This window comes from Cynocephalus volans, chromosome 17 (genome assembly GCF_027409185.1).
Source record: "Cynocephalus volans isolate mCynVol1 chromosome 17, mCynVol1.pri, whole genome shotgun sequence".
Classification (NCBI taxonomy): Eukaryota; Metazoa; Chordata; class Mammalia; order Dermoptera; family Cynocephalidae; genus Cynocephalus; species Cynocephalus volans.
The window spans coordinates 13,125,030-13,146,781 of record NC_084476.1 but is presented as its reverse complement, the minus strand read 5'-3'; the positions used below and the strand labels follow the sequence as shown (position 1 = coordinate 13,146,781).

Sequence of the window (21,752 nt, the reverse complement as noted above, 5' to 3'; positions counted from 1 at the left end):
TTCTCTCATTAAGCAAGAAGGATTTTAAGTCAAGAAGTGATATACATGACCTGCACAAGATACCCTAACCTTATCTAAGACCCTGTTGTCCAGGAATACATATCCAAATTAGTCCACAAGCTAAAGCAAGAGGAGATGTTTCCTTCAACTCATTTCGAACCTTCTTTTACGAAAGGACAGAAAATTTACTAAATTAAGTCCATTTCAAGCATCTCCTTCCAGTTTAGTGGCAGAGAATTCCCTTTATATTGTTTTGTATCCTATAACCTAATTCTAAGCCTTCCTTCTTAGCAAGGTGACAATATTGCATACTAAATAACTGACTTCCAGGCATCTGTGAAAGATGTAAACCAATACCCAATTATTACAATGAATAAAGCCATACTTCAAGCCTGTTATGGCCTGTTCATTGTGTTTTTATTCTCTGTTCTTCTTAGGATGATGTGGGAACAAATAAAAGGGAAAGGCACTTAAACATACTTAAATATAAATAACAGTTTGTTTACATTATTTGTATACTGTCCCGTGTACATGGCTATCTCAAACAATAAACACACCATATCATAATCAAACATGCAAAGTACCTGAAAGAGTGCCACCTGTCCTAGGATAGGCCACTTCAACATACACTTCAAACGTGGTTTCTGGGTTTTGCCTACAAAAGAAACAGATCATGATTATAAACAAGGATTGAGGCAGCATGATGTAGAACATATGTGGGCTGTGGCATAAGGTAGATCTTTAACTAAAATCATTAGCTCCAAAACTTAATGTCCTTGAAACTTTGAACAAGTTACTCAACTTCTCCAAGCCACACCCTCTTAATCTACAAAATGAAAATATCTAACCAGAAGAATTATTGTGAAACTTAAAAGAAAATACACAAAAATTGTCCAGGCACAACATCTGGCACATAATAGACTAGCCATTAGCATGATTATATAGATGACATATCTCTGACTTCCACAGCTAGGTCTCCAAAGCCATTGGTAGAATTTCGAAACTAAGACCAAGGCAACACCAGCACAAAGAAGCCCTCTTCCCAATATTCCAGGATAAAATACTCATATGACAAAATTAACTTGCTTATTTACAGGTTTTAAAGACTGAAACAAGCGAAGCAGTATCCAATCTCGGATTATTATGAAGACAGGATGTTAATCTAAATGTATAATATTGTTCTCACACAGGCCCCTCACAGTATTGGCAATGGCAAATAAATGAATGTTCTTTATTATATTGTTACCTTTTTATGTCATAAATATTTCATAATAAGTTTTAAAACATCACAGCACTAACAGAATTTTAACAGTTGTTAATTCTGGGTGATAATATTGTGGTATATTATCTTTGTATTTTCTCTTTAATTTCAAAACTACAATAAAAAAGATGTTATTTACAAATTGAATGAAAATCACTTAGCAGAAGAAAATGTTATACTTTCAAATGTCTATAACTAAATTCTATTTTAAACCTGACAGCAAAATTCAGGTAAGAAACTTTAAGTTGCCTAATCATGTTTAAGGGTTCCTTTAAATCAAATAAATAATTTGAATTTGCCCAGTAGTCTACTTTTCAAAATAACTATCTCATTTCATCCTCATCATCTTCCTGTGAGGTAGATGTGTCAGGCATTACTCTCACCATACAGGTGAGGAACCTAAGGCCAAGAGAATCTCAGTGTGCTGTCTGTGGTCCCACAGCACAGCTTGTTAGAAACATGGCCAGGACCAGAATTCACACCTTCTGGCCCCCAAATTCTGTGTTGCTTTGATTCTAAGATGAATTTTTTTCCTCCACATTTTCACATCTCTTACAACCTACAGCATTATACAATTCTAAATGGCAGCAATATTCTTCTTTCTTATTAATATATAAAATAATGGTTCATCTTATAAATAATGGCATCTTAGATTCAATAAAATATGGTAATACTCCCTCTACTTCCTTAGGAGGAGAAAGAAAAATTTGTGTCTTGCGAATCAGGGATCTACTTGTTCCTCTTGTGAAGGATCATCATGTTTTCACTAAAGAGAAACGTAGTATTTTGCCTTAAATAAGTACTTACAGTGAGGAGTTGGCTGCTCTAAAATTCAAGGTACTTAAATATACCTCGTCAAATATAGTTATCTTAAATATCAGACACTAAATCAGTATCTTATGTAAAAAAAAAATGTAAACTAAAGTTTCAAGAGGGACTTAAAAAAATTTTTTTTTGTGATTTTTTTTCCCTGCAAGAGGGTACAAAATGACCTATAAAGTTAGCACCAAACATTTGTGGGAAACACCATATGGAAATATCCTTCATTCAAAAGATCTCAAGGGTAGAGCATTTGATAAGAGAAAGGAATGTTCTTAGATCATCTTTCACGAAATAATAGGTAGTATAATCTGAACAGCATCAAGAAGATTCCCTCCAAAACGTAAAAATTTCTTAAGGTTTTAATTAAGAAATTAATTTTCACAACTGGCTGAATTTCATCTCAGAATTTCAATCCTCTGGATGAAGATAACAGCTTTCAAAATGTGTTCTATGGGACTTTAGGACTCCAAGGAGGTTCTTCAGAGCTCCCACACATTTTTAACTCAAATTTCCATTTTAAAAATTATTTTTATAGATTTTAAAAACTGAAATAATGAGTATGAGCATGCAAAGGTGTTACATACCAAATTTTACAACACGGGAGCATCAACACGTTAACCTGTGCCACAAGGTGTTCTGTACAGACCTGCTATCTCTCTCTCTAAGTGAAGAATGTCCTGATGTTGTCTATACTCATTGTCTCTGCTGCTCCTCACTTGCTCCCCTTACCACACTTCAACCATGCTTCTGAATTCACCACACCACTGAAACAATTTGTCAAGGTCAAAGACCTCCACATGGCTAAAATGTTCTCAACTGCTCAATTCTCAGGGCTCACAGTACTCAGCCTCTCAGCAGCATTTGACACAGCTGATCAATTTGCCTTCCCCTTCTTGAAGCACTTTCTTCTCTTGCATTCGAGGACATCACTCTCTGCTGGTCTTCTCCCTATCTTACTGGCCACTCCTTCTCAAGGAAGTGCCTCTACTCTCCCTGTCTACACTCATTACTAAGATGACCTCACTCAGTCTCATGACTTTAATTGCCATGCTTATGCTGACAAGCTCCAAAGTCATGTCTCCAACCTGACTTCTTCCCTGACTCCAGATTTTCTTATCCAACTGCCTACTCACCATCCCTACTTAGAAATCTAAGATGCATTTCTAATTTGACATATTGTACTTTTCTTCCTCAAATCTACATCTCCTGAATTCTACCAGTTAATCAAAACAACAAAACTTAACATCATCCTTGACTCCTGTTTTATATGCCACAATCATTTATACATATGCCATGATCACCCAATTAGCAAATCCTGTTGATTCTACCATCAAAATTCACCCAAAATCTCAATACTTTTCAGCACTCCCAACACTACCATCCTTGACAGATCACCATCGTGTCACCTCAATTACGGCAGTACTCTGACTGGTCTCCCTGCTTTCTCCCTTTCTCCCCTCCATAGTAGCCAGTAATCCTTTTTATTCTGAAGTTCAGGTTATGTCACTCCTTCGTCAAAAAAAAAAAAAAAAAAAAAAAAAAACCTCCCCAAAGCTTCCCATATCACTTAAAAAGTCAAAGTTCTAGTTCTGGAGATGGATGGTGCTGATGGTTGCACGACAATATGAAAGTACTTAATACTACTGAACTGTACACTTAAAAATGGTTAAGATGGAAAATTTTATATTATATGTATTTTGCCACAATTTTTTTTTTTTTTAATGGGGGAGGAAAAATAAAATCCTTACAAGGGCCTACAAGGTCCTACATGATCTGGCCTCTGCCTACCCGTTTAACTTCATTACATTCCTCTCTCCCCTTGCCCAATGAACTCCAGCCACACTGGTCGTCTTTCGGCTCCTCAAGTACACCAAACTCATTCCTATCTTATGGCCCTTTATATTCATCTTTCCATGGGTGGCCCTTCCTGTCATTCAAAACTCTACTTAAACTTGGCCTCCACAGAAAGCTGTTCCTTAACACACTTTCTACACATAATTTTAATTCTCCATGTCATACCTATCACAATCTCGGTTTATTGTCAGTCTCCCTCCTCTAAATGTATGCTGCTGGAAAGCAGGGATCTCACCTATCATGTCAAGTAGTGTTTCTCTGGTACCTGAACAGTGACTGGCACATAACCAGAGTCAAACAAATACTGAGTAGAAGGAAAAAGGAAGTACAGACTAGTCTTCCTGAGGTCTAAAAGATTTCAATAAATAATAGATGTGATCATCTAGTTCTGTGATTCCCAAACTTTAGCATGTATTGTAATCAGCTGGAGGGCTAGTGAAAAGACAGACTTCTGTCCCCACCCCCAGAGTTTCTAGGTTGGGACCCAAGAGTTAGCATTTCTAACAAGTACACTGATGCTACTGGACTGGTGATCACACTTTAAGAAACACAGATTTAGTTAAATGGAATTCTTCCAAATAATTTAGTACATAAAACATCAAATAAACATAGGCTATATCTCTAATGTTCCATCATTTCAACAGTGCTTTTGCAATAAAAGATACATCTCAAAAAAAAAAAAAGGCATCTGTGGAAACAATGAAGCTTATTCCTCCTCTTCTATTGCTATCCATAGTTACTGCCTCACTCTAATGAGTAATAATAACACAGCCACCTAAGATTCTTACTCAGTTCAAATAGCTGGCAGAGTTCTATCACATGGAGCCAAAGATTATGACAGTTTCTTAAAAAAGGAAAAGCAAAAAGCTGACTAAAACACTAAGAACAAATTGATCTATAATTATAAGTTACAGTCATGCCTATCCATGATCATTTACATGTTGCCTTATGGAAGAAGCGGTGACTAATGTTGTGACAAGTTATATAACATACCAACAAATATACATAAGTTATTTTAAGGGCAGCGAAGCCAATGCAGATGGAAGTATTTTCTATTTCTCTGCAAATCAAAAAGCAAATTAAGAATTATCTCCTCTAAATGCAAAGCAATCCTTACTTAATATTTTCATTAAGCCTGTAAACAATTAAGACTACAACAATTTCCAGAGGCTCTCTGGTACTACCTTGAGACTGCTTATTACTCCATTACTCTTCAAGATGCTCAATATTTTTAACTACTTGGCTAAAGGAACTGAAAATCCTATTTCTGTCCTATTAACACTCTCTGCTAATTTGGTACCCATAATGATGCTGAGAATACCATGTTCAGAGCCAATTTTCCAATATGGACCCAAGTTTTTCCAGAACACTTCATGATATATCTTAACAGATTACCATGGAAATGTCCTGGTTCTGCCATGATACCCCATTATTAATTGCCTTATGCTCCTAAACACTCCATGATATGAAACCCTGCCCACCTGCTATGTATATTTTTTTGTCACCCACCTCCACCTCCTGCAATCTTGTACCCTAAGATCCAGCCACACAGAACTACTTGTACTTTCTAAACAAACTATGCTCCAATTCTCTGATGATAATCCCCCTACCATACCACTACCACCACTTACAGAGGGTTCCCTACATGCCATGCATGACCCTAAGCACTTCACATGTATTATCTCAGTTAATCTTCAATGACCCTACAAGCAATATTACCCCCAGTTAGAGATGAGGACACTGAAGCTCACAACGGATTAACTGCCAAAGACAAAGTGAGGAAGCAGCAGAATCATCATGGAACTAACTCCAAAGGCACTAGTCTCTTTTCTACTCTACATTACTTAGATGCTCTTCTGCAAGAAACAGTTTTTCTGGCTCTTTTCACTTGACAAACTCATCCCTCGAGACTTAACTCAGGCATTTCCTCCTCTCTGGAAAGCTTTTTCCAACCCCTCACACTCATAGCCCAAACTGGGTTAAGTGACCCTCCTTTATGTTCCCAGGGCACCTGTTTGTCCCACTGTCGAGGCTCTTACCGTATTCAATTCTGGTGCAATTATAATTACCTGGGGAGCTTTTAAAAATCCTGATACCCAGGCTACACCCCAGACCAATTAAATCAGAATCTCCAGGCACCAGGTTTGTTTTAAACACCTCAACTTATTCCAAAGTGCAGCCAAGAATCACTGGTGTAACTCTGATTAAATATCTGTCATCCCCACTAGACTGGCAGCTCCTTGAGGACACCAACTGTGCCTTCTCATAACCCTAGTCCAATGCCTGGCACAATATGTTTCATGAATTAGTTTTCCTCCAACATCTGACATGTAGCTTTCATCACCCACTAACTGCTTCTCCTTTTCTGACAAGAGATAATTTACAGAATACACACTGCTTACACCTCACTATTATTCTTTAAAGATGTTTTCTTTTGATGTCAAAGGTATCAATAAGTCACACCTGCTGACAACAGCCTCGGCTCTTAAGTATGGAAAAATGACAGACACAAACAGCTAAAATGTGTTTGAAAGAAGGGAGGTCTGCTCAGTTCTTGCTTCTGGGAGAATGAAGGCTGAGAGTAAGCTAAGAGAGCATTTCTACTCAATACCTGTCTGCTGAACACAATTCTCAGCGATTCGCTGGAAGCACCGTGCTCAGTGCTCAGGGCCATGTTTTCACAATGATTAAGTACACTCAGCTTGAAGTCATGAAACAGACAAAATCTTTGACAATATCCAGGCAGCACGAAAGCTTAGTGGTTTTTTGTTTGTTTTTAAGCATCATGGTATTGATCACTCCATTGGATCAGCTTTCAGTTAGGATCTATTCTTCCTCGATTACAACATAAGAGATTAGGAGAAAAATGGAACACTAACTCCTCACAAAATGAAGCTGTGCTGCATATGATAATCATGACACAATGCTAGGCCCTCATCCTTTTTAGTGTAATTTAGAGCTATGGACCTGAAACAAATGTATTAGGACCCCTTACTCATTTCACAGCCGTCAACCTTTAAACCAACTTCGGCACAGTTTTCTTTAGTTACAAGCTTATATACTGAGGGGGCGGAGGTATAATGTTTCAAAATTCATCCCAATTGAACTGTCTTAAAGTTGACAACATGGTCAAAAGAAACTGTATATACTTCAGAACATGTGAGCAAACATCACCTAATAAACATTGATTCCTTTAAGCTAGACAAACAAGCAAAAAGGTAGTGATAATATTTCCAACAAGTCTCCATTTGTTTCAGTGGACTCTGAAATTAAAGCCGTTTTTCCAGGCTGAAAATGCTGTATCAAAGGGTGCTTTCTAACCCATAACAAGTTAACACCTCCGTAGGAGAATGCAGTCATTGTTGAGACTTGTTAGAAAATGATTGTTAGTCGTGTAATTATACAAACAAGGCATTTCAAGACATTACCCTTAACTTTTCATTTCTAATAATGTTCTCAGGATCAAATTAATAAAGATACACAGATATTGCTATGAAAGGAATTACAAAGTTGTACCTTCCATATATCCCTATGGAAAGATTCTTAAGCTACAACGTGCAAGCAAAGAGACTGAAAGAGGTTTAGCAGCTCTTTGAGCAGACAGAGCCTGAGCACCCCTCAACAATGTACAGTACTCCACAGAGTACATGTAGGAGCAGTTCAACATGGGTATCAAAGCCAAAGAGGGTAAGGAGCATGGACCAGCATAAGGGCACCCCAGAGTGGGTTGCTGAAACCAAGCACGGATGAGGAGATTGTCCATGTGGGGTGGGGGAGGGGTTGCCCAGTATGTTGGCGAGTCAAAGTCCAAGCAGGGCTGTGGGTATGGAAGGGGGGTGGAGAACCACCCGTGTAGGCATTGTGATCCCGAGAAAGCGAGGTGAAAGAGGAGGACAGCATCCACATGGAGTGGGGGTAAAGGGGCAGTGTGCCTAATCTGAGCCCAAGGCAAGTAAGGAGGGCATGAGGAAGCCTGGTTCCTCACAGCTGAAGTTAACAGAAAACCAGTATGACTTCTACAGAGTTGGATTTAAATTGGAGATAGTAGTATGAGCTTAAGGTTTTCAATATACATAGACTGATAGAGAAATAAAAAGTAAATGTAACCTGATAGTTAATTTGCACATATTTCCTAGCTCTGTCTGCTGAGAGGTCCTGAGAGCAACAACACCCCCTTGAACACACCTAGTACCCAGACCTTGGCTTCTAAATACAATTCTCCTCTAAGAGGAACCAGGGCTTCTTAGAGAAATAGCTGATTCCAGGGCTGAGACAGAGGAAGTACATGATGAGCAGACAGAGGAAGTACATGATGAGCAGAACATCTTATTGTGCTAGAAAGCAAAGAAATGCTCAAAGAATGATGGGGACATGTCAAAACGACACAGGAGCCAGCTTGAAAGGGCTTCCACTGGTCAAATTTGGGGCAATTTGAGCATCAAAATCAATAACGATATTGACAGATTCTAACCCATTGAATAAAACAGGAAACCATGAGTCCATATTGATATAAATAAGTGAACAAACTGAAAATGTAATGAGAAATGTGGCATTTACATAATTTCAAAATACCTTCCCACAAAATACTTACTAAATAAAAGGGTCAAAAAGAGTAACTTTTCAGGGTACAAGTTGGCAAAAACTATCTTAAATCATCAAAGTGAACACCATCAGTAATGGGAAACAGCTAGAACACAATGAGAAGAGCACAGCATCACCTCTGTGCTATTTGTCGAAATGCTTAACCTGAGAAAACATCAGACAAACTCAAACAGAACGACCTTCTAAAAAATACCTGGCCTATAATCTTCAAAGTGTCAAGGTTATGAAAATCAGGGAAAGACTGAAGATCTCTTCCAGTCTGAAGGAAACTAAAGAGACATGGCAATTAAATGCAGTATGTGATTCTGAACTGAACCCTTTCACAATAAGGGATGTTATTGGGACAACTACTGAAATTTGAATGGAGTCTAAGGATCAGATATAGCAATGAATCGATGTTAATTTCCCGATTTTTATGGTTGTGTAGTGGTTGTGTAGGAGAATGCCCTTGTTCTTTACACTGTACTGCCAACTTTTCTGTAAGATTCTGGTTGTTCAAAAAAAGTCTTTTAAAAAATCATTCATTAATACTACTTTCCCCGATCTGCCTTTTACTAAGACTTCCTCCAAGGAATGACATGTGGTTCTATGGAAAGAACCCCAGACTAAATACCAGAAGGCTTGGATTCAAATCCCACATTGATCTCTTACTACAGGATCAGAACAAGCCATTTATCCTTTTAGGCGGCACCTTCCACCATGTCAAGAGATAACACCTGCCCTGCTCATCTCAAAAAGTTGTTTCAGGGATCACATGAGAGAAAAATAAGAAAGTGCTTTATAAACTAAAAGGTGTCAAACCAATACTAAAGACTATTATTTATTATAAAAAACAAAATGGCTTCATCTTACCAACGATAGGCTTTGTAAGTAATCCACACATTACTGTGAATTTCAAACACTCAAAACTATTAAAGTTTCAAATACTGTTACTAAATTCAATTCAGAGATTCAGAAAATAAGCAACTATCCAAATACAAACATTCGTCCGGGGAATAAAGAAAGAGATTATAAAAACAAGCAGTAAATTGTACAGTCAGAAAGAAAATCACATTGTACCAAAACTGAAGAAAAAAAAAGTCTCTCCTTTACAGAGGAAAAAATACTGAACAAATGCAATGTATGAAAATCAAAACAGTCCTTGGATATACAAGTTATACCCCTCAGTCAGTAATAATGTGAACATCTGTATAATACTTTATGGTTAACTTAGAACTCTTACATATGTTTCTGAAGCCAATTATCAAAACCTTGTCAGGCAGTGGGGATGGCAGTCTTTTCCCTGTTTTACAGTAAAGGAAACTGAGGCTAGGAAGTGGAAGGACTCCAACTGAATCCTGGTTTTCATTTTCCATAACCCATGGCTTTTCCACCATACCATGATGCCTATCCAAAAACTACTCAAAACTGTTTAGGTTAGCAAGTCTTAGTACTGGAGGGGCTGGGGGGACAATGAGGGTAGGACACAGACTGCTCTGAGGAGCTCATGAAAAGCTTCACTACTTTCCCAGAAAAATGCACTTACATTGAAAATTTTTACATATAATTTTCAGGGGGTTCACAAGGCTATTTATGGACATATGCAACAAGAACGCCTTGTTTCATTGATGACTTACTTTTACATTCGTTCTTATTTAATCCTCAAGCCACTCCTACCCCATTTAATGAGTGGATACTCTGCACAAGACCAAGAAGTTTCTAAACCTTGTTAACACATCCTAAATACTTAACTATGTGTCAGATACTGTTCTACGCACTCTTCATTTAATTTACCCAACAGCCCTCTGAAAGAGCTACTATTATCATCATTCCCATTTTACAGATGAGGAAACTGAAATGCAAAGACTTAAAGAAGCTTGCCCAAGGTCACATAGACTGTAAGAGATAGAGCTAGGATTAAAACCCAGGCAGTGTGGCTACAAGTCCATACCAACTTTATAGCTACAACATACACTTGTATCCACACAATTGTATGTACACTAATATACATACATTAAAATGCACCCACTTTACGTGTATAGGTCTATGAGTATTGGCAACTGCATATACCCATGTACCCTCACTCCATTAACTTTTTTTTTTTTTAATGAAACTCACTATAGGCCCAATTATTTTCTTCCTCCATACCTCCTTCAAAAACCAGTGTCTGGTTGCTGTGTTAGCACCTAAGGGCACCTGAAAAGGCCTGCAGAACAGTAGGCTCGAAGTCCTAAGCATTTCATGGACAGTCCTTTGGGTCTCACAGAGGGCTGGTCATTTGAGTTCAGAAGGATTCAGGAATTGCAGGGTAGATCTGCCTTACCAATGGCCCCCAGAAGCCTTTGAGCTCCTCTCTCCTTCATGGTCCTGAGTTCCCTTTTCTGAGAAAAACTTGCCTCTCCTCTGGCACTGCTGCATTCAGACCTTAGTGATTTCTCAGCAAAGATCCACCATACAACCCATGCTCTTAACAACTTCTCTTACACTATACTGACTCTCAAGGAACTCAAATTACCTGGAAAGCTTTTTAAAAATCAGATTCCCAGGCCCTACACCTAGAGACTGATTCATTAGGTGAGGGGAAAAGACCAAGAATCTATTTTCTGAAAACTGATTTTAATAATCTATTGATCTATGAATATTTTTTCCCTAGTGATTCTGATCTGTTGGATTTGGGGACCATTACGACACACAGTAGTTGTGAAATGTGCCAAGATGGCAGACAACCTGGAAATCACGACACTGTTTGGAAGAACTTGGAACATACACTTTAAGCAACAAAAGATAAAATGATACTAGATCAGATACCATCTTATATAGGCAATAGCAAACATCAAAAGTTTAAATAAATGTATGACAAATTTATTGGAATTCCACTTCTAGCCAAGGTAGAGTAACAGTGACCACATTTATTCTTCCATCTGAAACAACTAAAACCATCTATATCCATCTATCCACCCATCAAAAAATATTTTTCAAGATACTGGAGATCAGATGACAACACACAATGATCCCTGAGAGACAGGAAACAAATGAGCTACGCCCTGTGATTGTCCCAGTTTATCACCTTGAGAGTTTCCACACTGTGGTACAAGGAGAGGGACCCCAAGCAAAGCCCAGCGGACACCTCAAGTTGAGAAGACAGAGCTGAGAGTCCAGGGAGACCAAAGCAGTTAGTGTTTGCAGCACAGCATGCCAGAGTAGACAGAGCTGCAGAGAGAGAGAACTCCAGAGATCTGCAAGGGCCCCCTCAAGTATACAGCTAAGTACTGATTATCACATGTTTACAAGGAAATTACATGAGACTAGAGAAAGAACTACCAGAAAAGATTAAAGGTAGCAGTGCCTGGTACTCACACAGGGCTAGAAATAATGCCTGTTCCTATCAGCCAAGGTAGAAAAATTCAAGATTCATGGTGCATCAGATAGAGTACATGGTAAAGTATTACCTTAGTAATAATTAGGGGAATAATTAGGCCTAGACGAAGCACTGCTCCAGTACCACTTAACAAACCATAAAAACAAGACTCCAAAGGATCAAATTCTTTCAAAGTAACTTAGACAAACTATATGAAACAACGTTTTCAAGACTTCAGGCAACAAAGCACAGCAATCCCTTGAAAAATGGGAAACGAGAGGTGAGCCTATGATTACCTCATTAATACCTTGAGTAAGCACAGAATGTTTATAAGAGTACAAAAACACCCAGCACCAAACAAGGTAAAATACAGTGTCTGGCATTCAATAAAAACTTACCAAGCATGCAAAGAATCAGGAAAACATGACCGATAATGAGGAGAAAAATCAATTATAGCCATCCCAGAACTGACATAGATGTTAGTGATTAGCACAAAGAACATTCAAACTATTATAACTGTATTCCATGTGTTAAAGTTAGAGACTTAGAAGAATCAAAAATGACCCAAATTGAATTTCTAGAGATTAAAAACTACAACATATGAAATGAAAAATACACTGGATGGGATTAGCAGCAGGTTAAACATGGCAGAAGAAAAGATTAGTGAACTTGAAAACATAATTGAAATTATCCCAGATGAAACACAGAGGGGGGGAAATACTCAAAACAGAGTGTCTTCGACCTGTGGGATAATTTTAAGCAGCCTAATATATTGGTAATAGGAATCATCAAATAAGGAAAAGGAGGTAGAAAAAACACTTGAAAGAAATAATGGTCAAATCCTTTCTAAATCTGATGGAAACTATAAATGCATAGGTCCAAAAGCTCAACAAACCCCAAGCATGAGAAACATGAAGAAAACTAAGACACATCACAAATTGCTCAAAACCAGTGATAAAGAGAACATCTAAAAAGTAGCCGGGGTGGCGGGGGGGAGGAAAAAACCACACATGTTGCATTCATAGGAACAAAGATTAGAATGACAGCAGATTTCCTTTTCTCATTTGCCTTGTTTCTGACAACAGTTGAGCAAAATCTTTTAACTACTGAGAAAAAAAATTGACAACCTAGAATTCTATTTCCAGAGAATATTTCAAAAATGAAGGCAAAATATAGATTTTTTCAGACATTACAAATGCTGAAAGAACTCATCACCAGCAGACCTGCACTACGAAAAATGTTAAAAGAAGTCCTCCAGGCAAAAATAAAATGATGCCAGATGGAAATATGGATCTACACCAAGGAATAAAGAGCATCAGAAATGGTAACTACATGGACTAAATAAGAAAAGTCCAATGATCATCTCAATAGATGCAGATGGTTTCACGGGAGCATTCTACTAAACATTTAAAGAATTAACACCAATTCTACATATCTTCCAGAAAAGAGAGGAGGAGGAAAAACTTCCTAACTCACTTTACAAGACAATTTTACCCTGATACCAAAACTAGACACAGACAGTATGAAAAAAGGTAGCTAGATATAGATATATGCTACAGGCCAATATTCCTCACAAATATACACAAAAATCCTTCAACAATATTCACAATGACCGGGTGGGGTTTATCCCAGAGATGCAAGGCTGGCACAACATTTGAAAAATCAATGTAATCTACTATATTAATAGGTTAAAGAAAAAAATAATTACATCACTAGATTAAAAAAGCATTTGACAAAATTCAATACCCATTCATGATAAAAACTTAAGAAACTGGGAATAAAGCGGATCTTCCTCAATTTGTTTACAAAGGACATCTACAAAAAAGCTACAGTTAACATCATACTTAATGGTGAAAGACTGAATACTTTCCCTAGAGGACAGGGAATAAGGCAAGGGAGCACACCACTCCTATATAACACTCGAGAGCCTAGCCACGGCAAAGGCAAGAAAGGAAATAAAAGGCATATGGACTGAAAAGGAAAAAATAAGATTGTCTCTATTTACACACAACATGACCACCTATGTAGAAAAGACTTTGGAATTAAAATTGATATTATTTCATTCTCTTTCATCTAATCTCCTTCTAGGAATTTTTCCTTGCACTTCTTCCTTAATGGTATCCAAAGCCTAAACCACTTGGATTGCTAAGGACATATCATACCTCAAAAGCACAAGCCATAATGTGAAAAATTTATGGTTCTGATTACACCAAAATTAAGAATTTCTGTTTAACAAAAGAAAAAATTTACTTGAAATATTCTCTTCACTTATTTTTTTCTGTGACTTGGGGGAAAACATTCAGCACTCAATTTTTTAAACATCAACTCACAGAACACCAATGTTCTGTGAGAATACAGCTTGATTATTGTTATAAATTCATTCATCACTAAGGAGCAAAACATAGGAACCTCTCTCCCCTTAAAACAAACAAACAAAAGAAAAGTGGCCAATTAGCTCAGTTGCTTAGAGCGTGTTGTTCTAACACCAAGGTCAAGAGTTCAGATCCCCATACCAGCCAGTGGCAACACACACACACACACACACACACACACACACACACACACACACACACACGACCAGGCAACACACACACACACACACACACGACCAGGCAACACACACACACACACACACACACACGACCAGGCAACACACACACACACACACACACGACCAGGCAACACACACACACACACACACACGACCAGGCAACACACACACACACGACCAGGCAACACACACACACACACACGACCAGGCAACACACACACACACACACGACCAGGCAACACACACACACACACACACACGACCAGGCAACACACACACACACACGACCAGGCAACACACACAAACACACACACGACCAGGCAACACACACACACACACACACACGACCAGGCAACACACACACGCGCGCGTGCACGCGACCAGGAATGGACATCTGACAACCTAAGTCAATCAGATTCTCTCTCACCCAAGAATCCAGAACTGCCTCACAGAGCTAGTCTGTTATGTGACTGGTTCTGGAGCTCAGGTGTGTGAACTGTTTCATCAATATTACCTAAGGAACTTTTTTTTTGAAAATACAGGCTGGCCAGTTAGCTCAGCTGGTTAGAGCGCAGCCTTGTATCACCAAGGTTGAGTTTGGATTCCCACACTTGCTGGCAGCCAAAAAAAAGAAAATACAAATTTCCAGGTCCCAGAGATTCTGATTTAGAGGGTCTGGGGCAAGGCCCAGAAAAAAAATTAAGTTCCCCAGGTGATTCTGGTATATAACCAGCCAGGGCTGGAACCCACATAATTAAATAACAGTGCTTAAAACTGAAAATGGATCAATGTTAGGCCATATGCAAGAGAGCCCATTAAGAGAAGGGAAGGAGACAAGGAAAAGCTGACACAATAGTCTGTGTGGCCTTTAAGAGCCAAAAGGATGTAGAGGTGCTTAAGAGACTGACTGTGCAACCTCAGCTCCCGAGTGTTCAGGTCCAGGCTCCATGTGTTCCACTGTGGATGTCCACTCAAGTGTCTGCTATCTCCTTCATAAAAAGATTATCAAAAAACAGAAAAATACCCACCTTAGTTTTCCATAAGATTTTCAGCTATGGTAAGTACAATTACTCACCCAGGTAAATAATAAAATGACCATTTTTAATTCAGAACATCTTTACTTTTCACATAGTTTACCTTCTCTAAATTACTTAACCGCAGCTATTAAAGCCTATCACTATATGGAAAGGCAACTTAGAATACCCAATTGGTTCAAGTCCAGGCCCTCAGGTGCTCTCCAAGATGTTTTGAGCCCAACTGGAAGACCAAAAAATGACCCACAGACTCACCAAGTAACCTTCAGAGAAGAATCAACATTAAAGCCAAAAACACACACTATAAAACAGCACGAGGTGTAGTTGAAGAAGCATGAGTCCTGGAATGGTGAAAATCGTCTGTTTGCCCTGGTTCTGGCGCTAAACTGTCCATGCAGCTTTGAGCAAGAAAGGAGCAACAACCATGAGCTGGAGGTCTGAAATGCATGTGTTGACTAGCTGGAGCACGGCTTTAAAGACTTCCCTCTCTAGGACCCAGTCTCTTCATATCTAAACAGATCATTAAGAAACATCTCTCTAGTTCTGATATCCTGTGGCTCTGTCATTCTAAATCTTTTTCCCCATTTGCAAGACACTAAGTCATATTTTAGGTATTAATATGAAGGTTCATGATTTTGGCATCAAAACATTGATTTAGATCAATACAAATGCTAATTTTCCAAGCTGCCAAGTGGTAAAAGTTCTTTGTGCTGAACATCAATTCAAACAATAACTTAAGTGAAAGACATTCAGTCACTTGCTCTAGGGCAGTGGTTTTTAGTGTTTGGCAGATATGTTGCAGAGGCCTCAGTAGGCAGGAAAAAACAATGAAAGTGGCTCGCCAGATGGACCTACTTCCACTATTTTATATGTCTAAATTTCCAATAAGATTTCCTGACACAAGGTTCCATAGCTTTAGGAACAAAAGTGTTTTGGGCCGACCCTGTGGCTCACTCAGGAGAGTGCGGCGCTAGGAGCGCAGCGATGCTGGGAGCGCAGAGGCCTCGGGTTCGGATCCTATATAGGAATGGCCGGTGCGCTCACTGGCTGAGCACAGTGTGAGTGACACCACGCCAAGGGTTACGATCCCCTTACCAGTCACAAAAAAAAAAAAAAGAACAAGTGTTTCAAAGAGCATACATGCAAACAAAACAAAATAAACATATAAAATAGGTATGTTTATTATCCAGTTTACCAATAAAGAAACTAAGGTTTAGGTGTTTAGGAAGTGAGGCAGCTGGGATTAGAACCCAAGAAGTTTGGCTCCCAAGTCCACACTCCTAACCACTGTGCAACAGCTCAGCATGTCATTGCACAGTTTAAAAAATAAAGACAAAAATGTAATATAAGTCTCCAAGACTCCCAAATGACCTCAGGAGTAAAAAGATAGTCATTAGCATGATATACAAGACTGCAATTCAGCCTCAACTGCCCACCATCCCCTACCAACACCCCACCCACACACATTACAGTCACATTGAGCTTCTCATCAAGCCTCAATCATTCACATGCTTTGTAAATACACTCACCATTTATCAAGCTATTTCAGAAGGTCTGGGCACTGTGCTAAGCTTAACTTTTAATATTACACCTCAGTTTATCCACATGACAATATTGTGAGGTAGTGAGTATCTGCAGCATTTTACAAAAGTAATAATCTTGTAGAAATTAAATAGCTTGAACAAAGACAAATATCTAGTAAGCGTCAGTGTATGTCTATTCTTACTTCAAAGGGCATGTTCTTGATCACAATTTCCCTGGCCTAAAATGTGTTCTATCTCCTAATAATGTCCTATTCATCTGAAATGCATCAGACCAACATTCAGCAAGTAGTAGGCACTTAAGAGATATTTGCTGAATGAATGGCTAAGTGAATGAACAAATGCCTCCTCCTCTCTGGAGGCTGCTCTGACTCCCTTGCAAAAGCTGCTCTCTCCACATTGTCACAAGATTTGTTTCAAAGCTCTATTATAAGGTTTCCCAGGTGGTATTCTATGCTTTCTACTTGTAAGTACATATTACCCACTAGACTGGGAACCTTGCTTCACTTCATCTGTGTATTCCCAGGCCCCTAGCAAAAGGCCTGGCTTTTAACAAGCACTCAGTAAATTTGTTAACTGAATTAAATTCCCTGAAGAAGAGAAGAGATATGAGTAAGCAACTCATGATTCATATTAAAACTTCTTTTTCCTTCAGAAATAAACAACATTCAGAGATGTAATATACTCAAATGTGTACTCTATAAATATTTCTAAGTTTCAACTATCATCTGAGGCATCTAAATTTAACTCATTCAACACATATTTATGAGTAATCTAAATACACATACAGATAATGGTTCTTAAGAAGTTTACAACCTAGTCAAGGAGACAAAACACAATAAAATGTAAACAGTCAAACATGAGCTGTCATGAGGAAATAAATGACTAGGTGCCACATAACTGATAAAACAAAATGCTGTGCTTTGCAAATTGAAGATATCATTCTGGGCTAAAGCTATGGTCCCAATTATTTGTGGATAGCCTGAAATGAAGCTCTTTCCAGTCAGTAGTAAAATTAGAAAAATAGGGACAGTACAGTATGTTTTCCATATAAAGGTATTTAATCATAAAAACTGTCCTTAATCTGACATCATGTTCCTCCTGTCTTTTTGATGTAAAAATGTAATTTCTTTTAAGAAAATAATGGTGACAGGAGATAATCATTTTCATGTGGTTCCACAAAAGTTGTTTTCAGTTTTTACTGGTACAAACATTCTAAACATTTGGGAACCAGTGAGCTAGGGCATTCAAGAGAAGCATCATGGAACAGGTGGAATTTGAAGTAAACACTGCAGGACGAACAGGATTTAGCTAGGTGGAGAGGAGAGGGGATTTTAAGCAGGAAGAACATCCTGAGCAAAGTACAGAGGAATAAATGTTCACGCAGAGTCTGAAGAATAGTAACTAAATCAGCCTCACTGAAACTTGGAAAAATTCTAGCTGCAAATTCCATTTCTGGCAATATGCTAAGTACCCTTCCAGTCCTCCAATGAAAACAATAAATAATGGATTTTTCCATCTTCTCAAATAAAATTGACGAGCTTACAACAACATAAGGAAGATTCAGATGAAGAACTAAGTGAAGATAACCCAGTAGTGTAACCAAAACTTGACGGCATTTACACAGTCCAATGCAAGCTTCACTCTCCCAATCTAATGGGGCTCAAGGAATATGGACCTAACTAAGGTTCAGCCTAAGGCTGAAGGTGTAACAGACATCCCACTACCATCATTTAAACTCGGATTACAAAGGTGATCAAGAAAGAAATCCATCCACATCCACATCTCAGGACCTAAAATAAAAACCACTACTCTCAAAACTTGGCACTGAGAAAGAAAGGAAAATCTTCCTGCAAGTTCAACCATAAGCTGGTCATCAAAAGGGATTGCTGCTGAATGGTCAAAAAAAACCTCAACTCAGGAATTTAAGTTGAAGTGGTCCCAAATTAAAAGTGTATGCAGGACACTAACAAAAGAATATGGAAAAATTCACATCAACCTCAGCCTCAAGAATTAACTCACAGAAAGTTCCAAGAAATATGAGCTTGTGGGCAAAAATCAGAAAACCTTTGAGGAAACAAGAACCTCAGAAATTAAAAGGTGGCAGAATCAGAACTTCACAGACTTCTGATACTGGAATTGGAGATGATATGGAATAAAAGTTTAATAAGCTTAAAGAAATAAAAGAGATTGAAAATGAATAAAGAGTAATACTATGACACAACCAAGCAAAATTGAAAAAGAACAAAATATTTCTCAGAATAAGAATGAATAACTCAATGGATGATTTGACAGCAAAAAAGATACAATCAGACAGATAATTGGTGAACTTAAAGAAATTATACAAAATAGAGTTTAGAAAGAGAAACAGAAAACCTAAAAAAACCAAATGACACACAAGGTAGACAGAAAATATAATCTAAGACTAATCCATATTCTAGGCAAGTGGAGAATTGGGCACAATCAACAGCTGGTTTTAATTAAAGCTGGTTTTAATGCTTCTATTTACCTTTTGAGCTTCCCAACTTCTTAGTTCTTAGTCTGAAAATAGCTGAGAATTTTCCAGAACTAACCACACATTCAAGATATACACATTCACACATTCAAGAAGTCCAATGAATGTATAGCAAGATAAATAAAAAGAAATCTGGAAATTCTGGTTCCAAGTAAAATGTAGTAGGCACATTTTACTTGGAACTTTCCTGTCTCTCCACAGCTATAAAATACATCTATAAAACCAGGGCAGAAATCATGGAGTAGCTATTTGAGGAACCTAGAAAATAAACAGTAAAGATGGATCAGAATAGAAGACTAGAATTCAAAGTGCCACCAAACCAGTGGTGAGTTTACCATTTTTTCCCTCCATTATCATGGAGTATAGACTCAAGGCAGCCCAAAAACTGGAAGTGGGCATCAGCATGGATAGTGTGAGATCCAAGAGAAGTCATCTAGTTCAGGCTCAAGGAATGGGAAAGGAGCAAGGGTTTACAGGCACCTACAACATTGAGGGAAGGAACCTACCTCTCTAATCGGAGCAAGTGTGGCCTTAAGAAGATGGGGCAAACTCCTACTACTTTCTTTTCCTCTCTGTCCTCGCACTGCTTGTCCCAGACAATAGACGTGGTCATGGGAAGTGCACAGCAGAGCAAGGTAAATAAAGCCCCAGCTTTCTGGCCAGAAGAATAACAACAAAAAAAGGGAGCCCCAGGGAGATGAGCAGAGAGGGAAGCTTGGGAAAATGACCCCATAAAGTTGGTTTTGAACTCCAGGACTAACCTCTGAGCCCATCAGCAGTGTGTGAGGGTTCCACTTGCTCTACATCCTTACCAATACTTAATATTGTCGGTCTTTATTAATATTGTCAGTCTTTAATTTTAGCCATTCTATTGGGAAAGTAGGGGCTTTCACACTGTAGTTTTAATTTGCATTTTTGTAATGACACTGAGCATTTTTTCATGTGCTTATTTGCCATCTGTGTATCTTCTTTGATAAAGTGTCTATTCAAATCCTTTGCCCATTTTTCTTATTGGATTGTGTGTCTTATTAAGTTGTAAGAGTCATACAGACATATATGTATATGTTTTATATAAAGGTGGCAGTGGAAATAGAATTGGTCAAATGCAAGAGTTTTTGTAGAAGTCTATGGCTTGTCTTTTCATTTTCTTAATGGCGTCTTTTGAAGAGCAAAAGATTTTAATATTGATAAAGTCCAAATTATTATTCTTTTATAGTTTGTTCTTGTGTTCTACTTAAGAAGGTAAATTTGACAACAGCACTTTATCAATAGATTGGAGGGATAAAATGATACAGGAGGTATCAAATATTAACTTCTAGATTTCTGCCTTAGATGAATGGATAAAGGCAATACCACACCAAAACTGTCTCCTGAAAGGACATCCATAATCTACCATTAAACCAAATCATTTTTTCTGGATTTCCATTTCCACTGACCTCCCAACAGCATTCTATACTACTTACCTATGTCCCTTCTTTTCCCCTAGTTTCAAACCTTGAACCTCACTTTGCAATACTCAGTCTGAAAACAATTCTCGTAGCTTCTTCTTTCTCATCCATGCCAATAATTTCCAAATCTCTACCTTCTCTTCCTGGCAGTGGCAGCTGACATTTATTGAGGGCCTTGCTATGTGACAGGCACTAAGCCCATCTTCTACCTAGTACATATTTCTCAGCCTAGTTTACACTCAACCAAATTCACCCTAGTTGACCTCCACGCCAATTTCCCCTCATTCATCAGTTTCTATGAACGGTATTTTAACACTCCCAAACTGGAAACCTTGGTATCATCATCGCCTTTCACTTCAGATTCTCCTCTCTCCTCCATATTCAATTAATTTAATGGTTCTGCAACTATGCTACTTGAAATGCTGGAGGTTTGGAAACTGAATTAAGGTGTCAGAAATGGCCTTTTCCCAATTTGTATGAAAAAATAAGGTAATATAATTCTGTTTTCCTATCATAAATTATTCTTATACCTTCTTCACCTGCTACTCCCTGTCTATTCTGGAATGTAATATAAAATAGTATCTGATTTAGAGGAAATAAATGTAGTTTGAAGTTTAATATATAAATATTTTATAGTATTCCACAGAATACCATGACTTTTAGGTACTTCATCACCTGAACATGTTTGAGCACCACTGAACTAATAATTTGCAACTTATACTCCTGCTAAATTGTTCTTTCCTGTGCAATGTGAAACTTTTCCTATGAGGAAGTCAGACCAAGGTGG

At 38.1% G+C, this 21,752-nt stretch overlaps 1 protein-coding gene across 10 annotated transcripts in view; it reads right to left on the bottom strand.

The window, feature by feature from the left end:
* The window catches only part of DENND1A (DENN domain containing 1A), a 484,353-nt gene that overhangs the window by 446,283 nt on the left and 16,318 nt on the right, over nt 1-21,752 (bottom strand). For all 10 annotated transcript variants that reach the window (XM_063081861.1, XM_063081865.1, XM_063081863.1 and 7 more), the window contains exon 2: nt 585-655. In XM_063081861.1, the coding sequence (XP_062937931.1) occupies nt 585-626 (42 nt within the window). In that variant the 5' untranslated portion in view covers nt 627-655. The remainder of the gene's footprint in view (nt 1-584; nt 656-21,752) is intronic.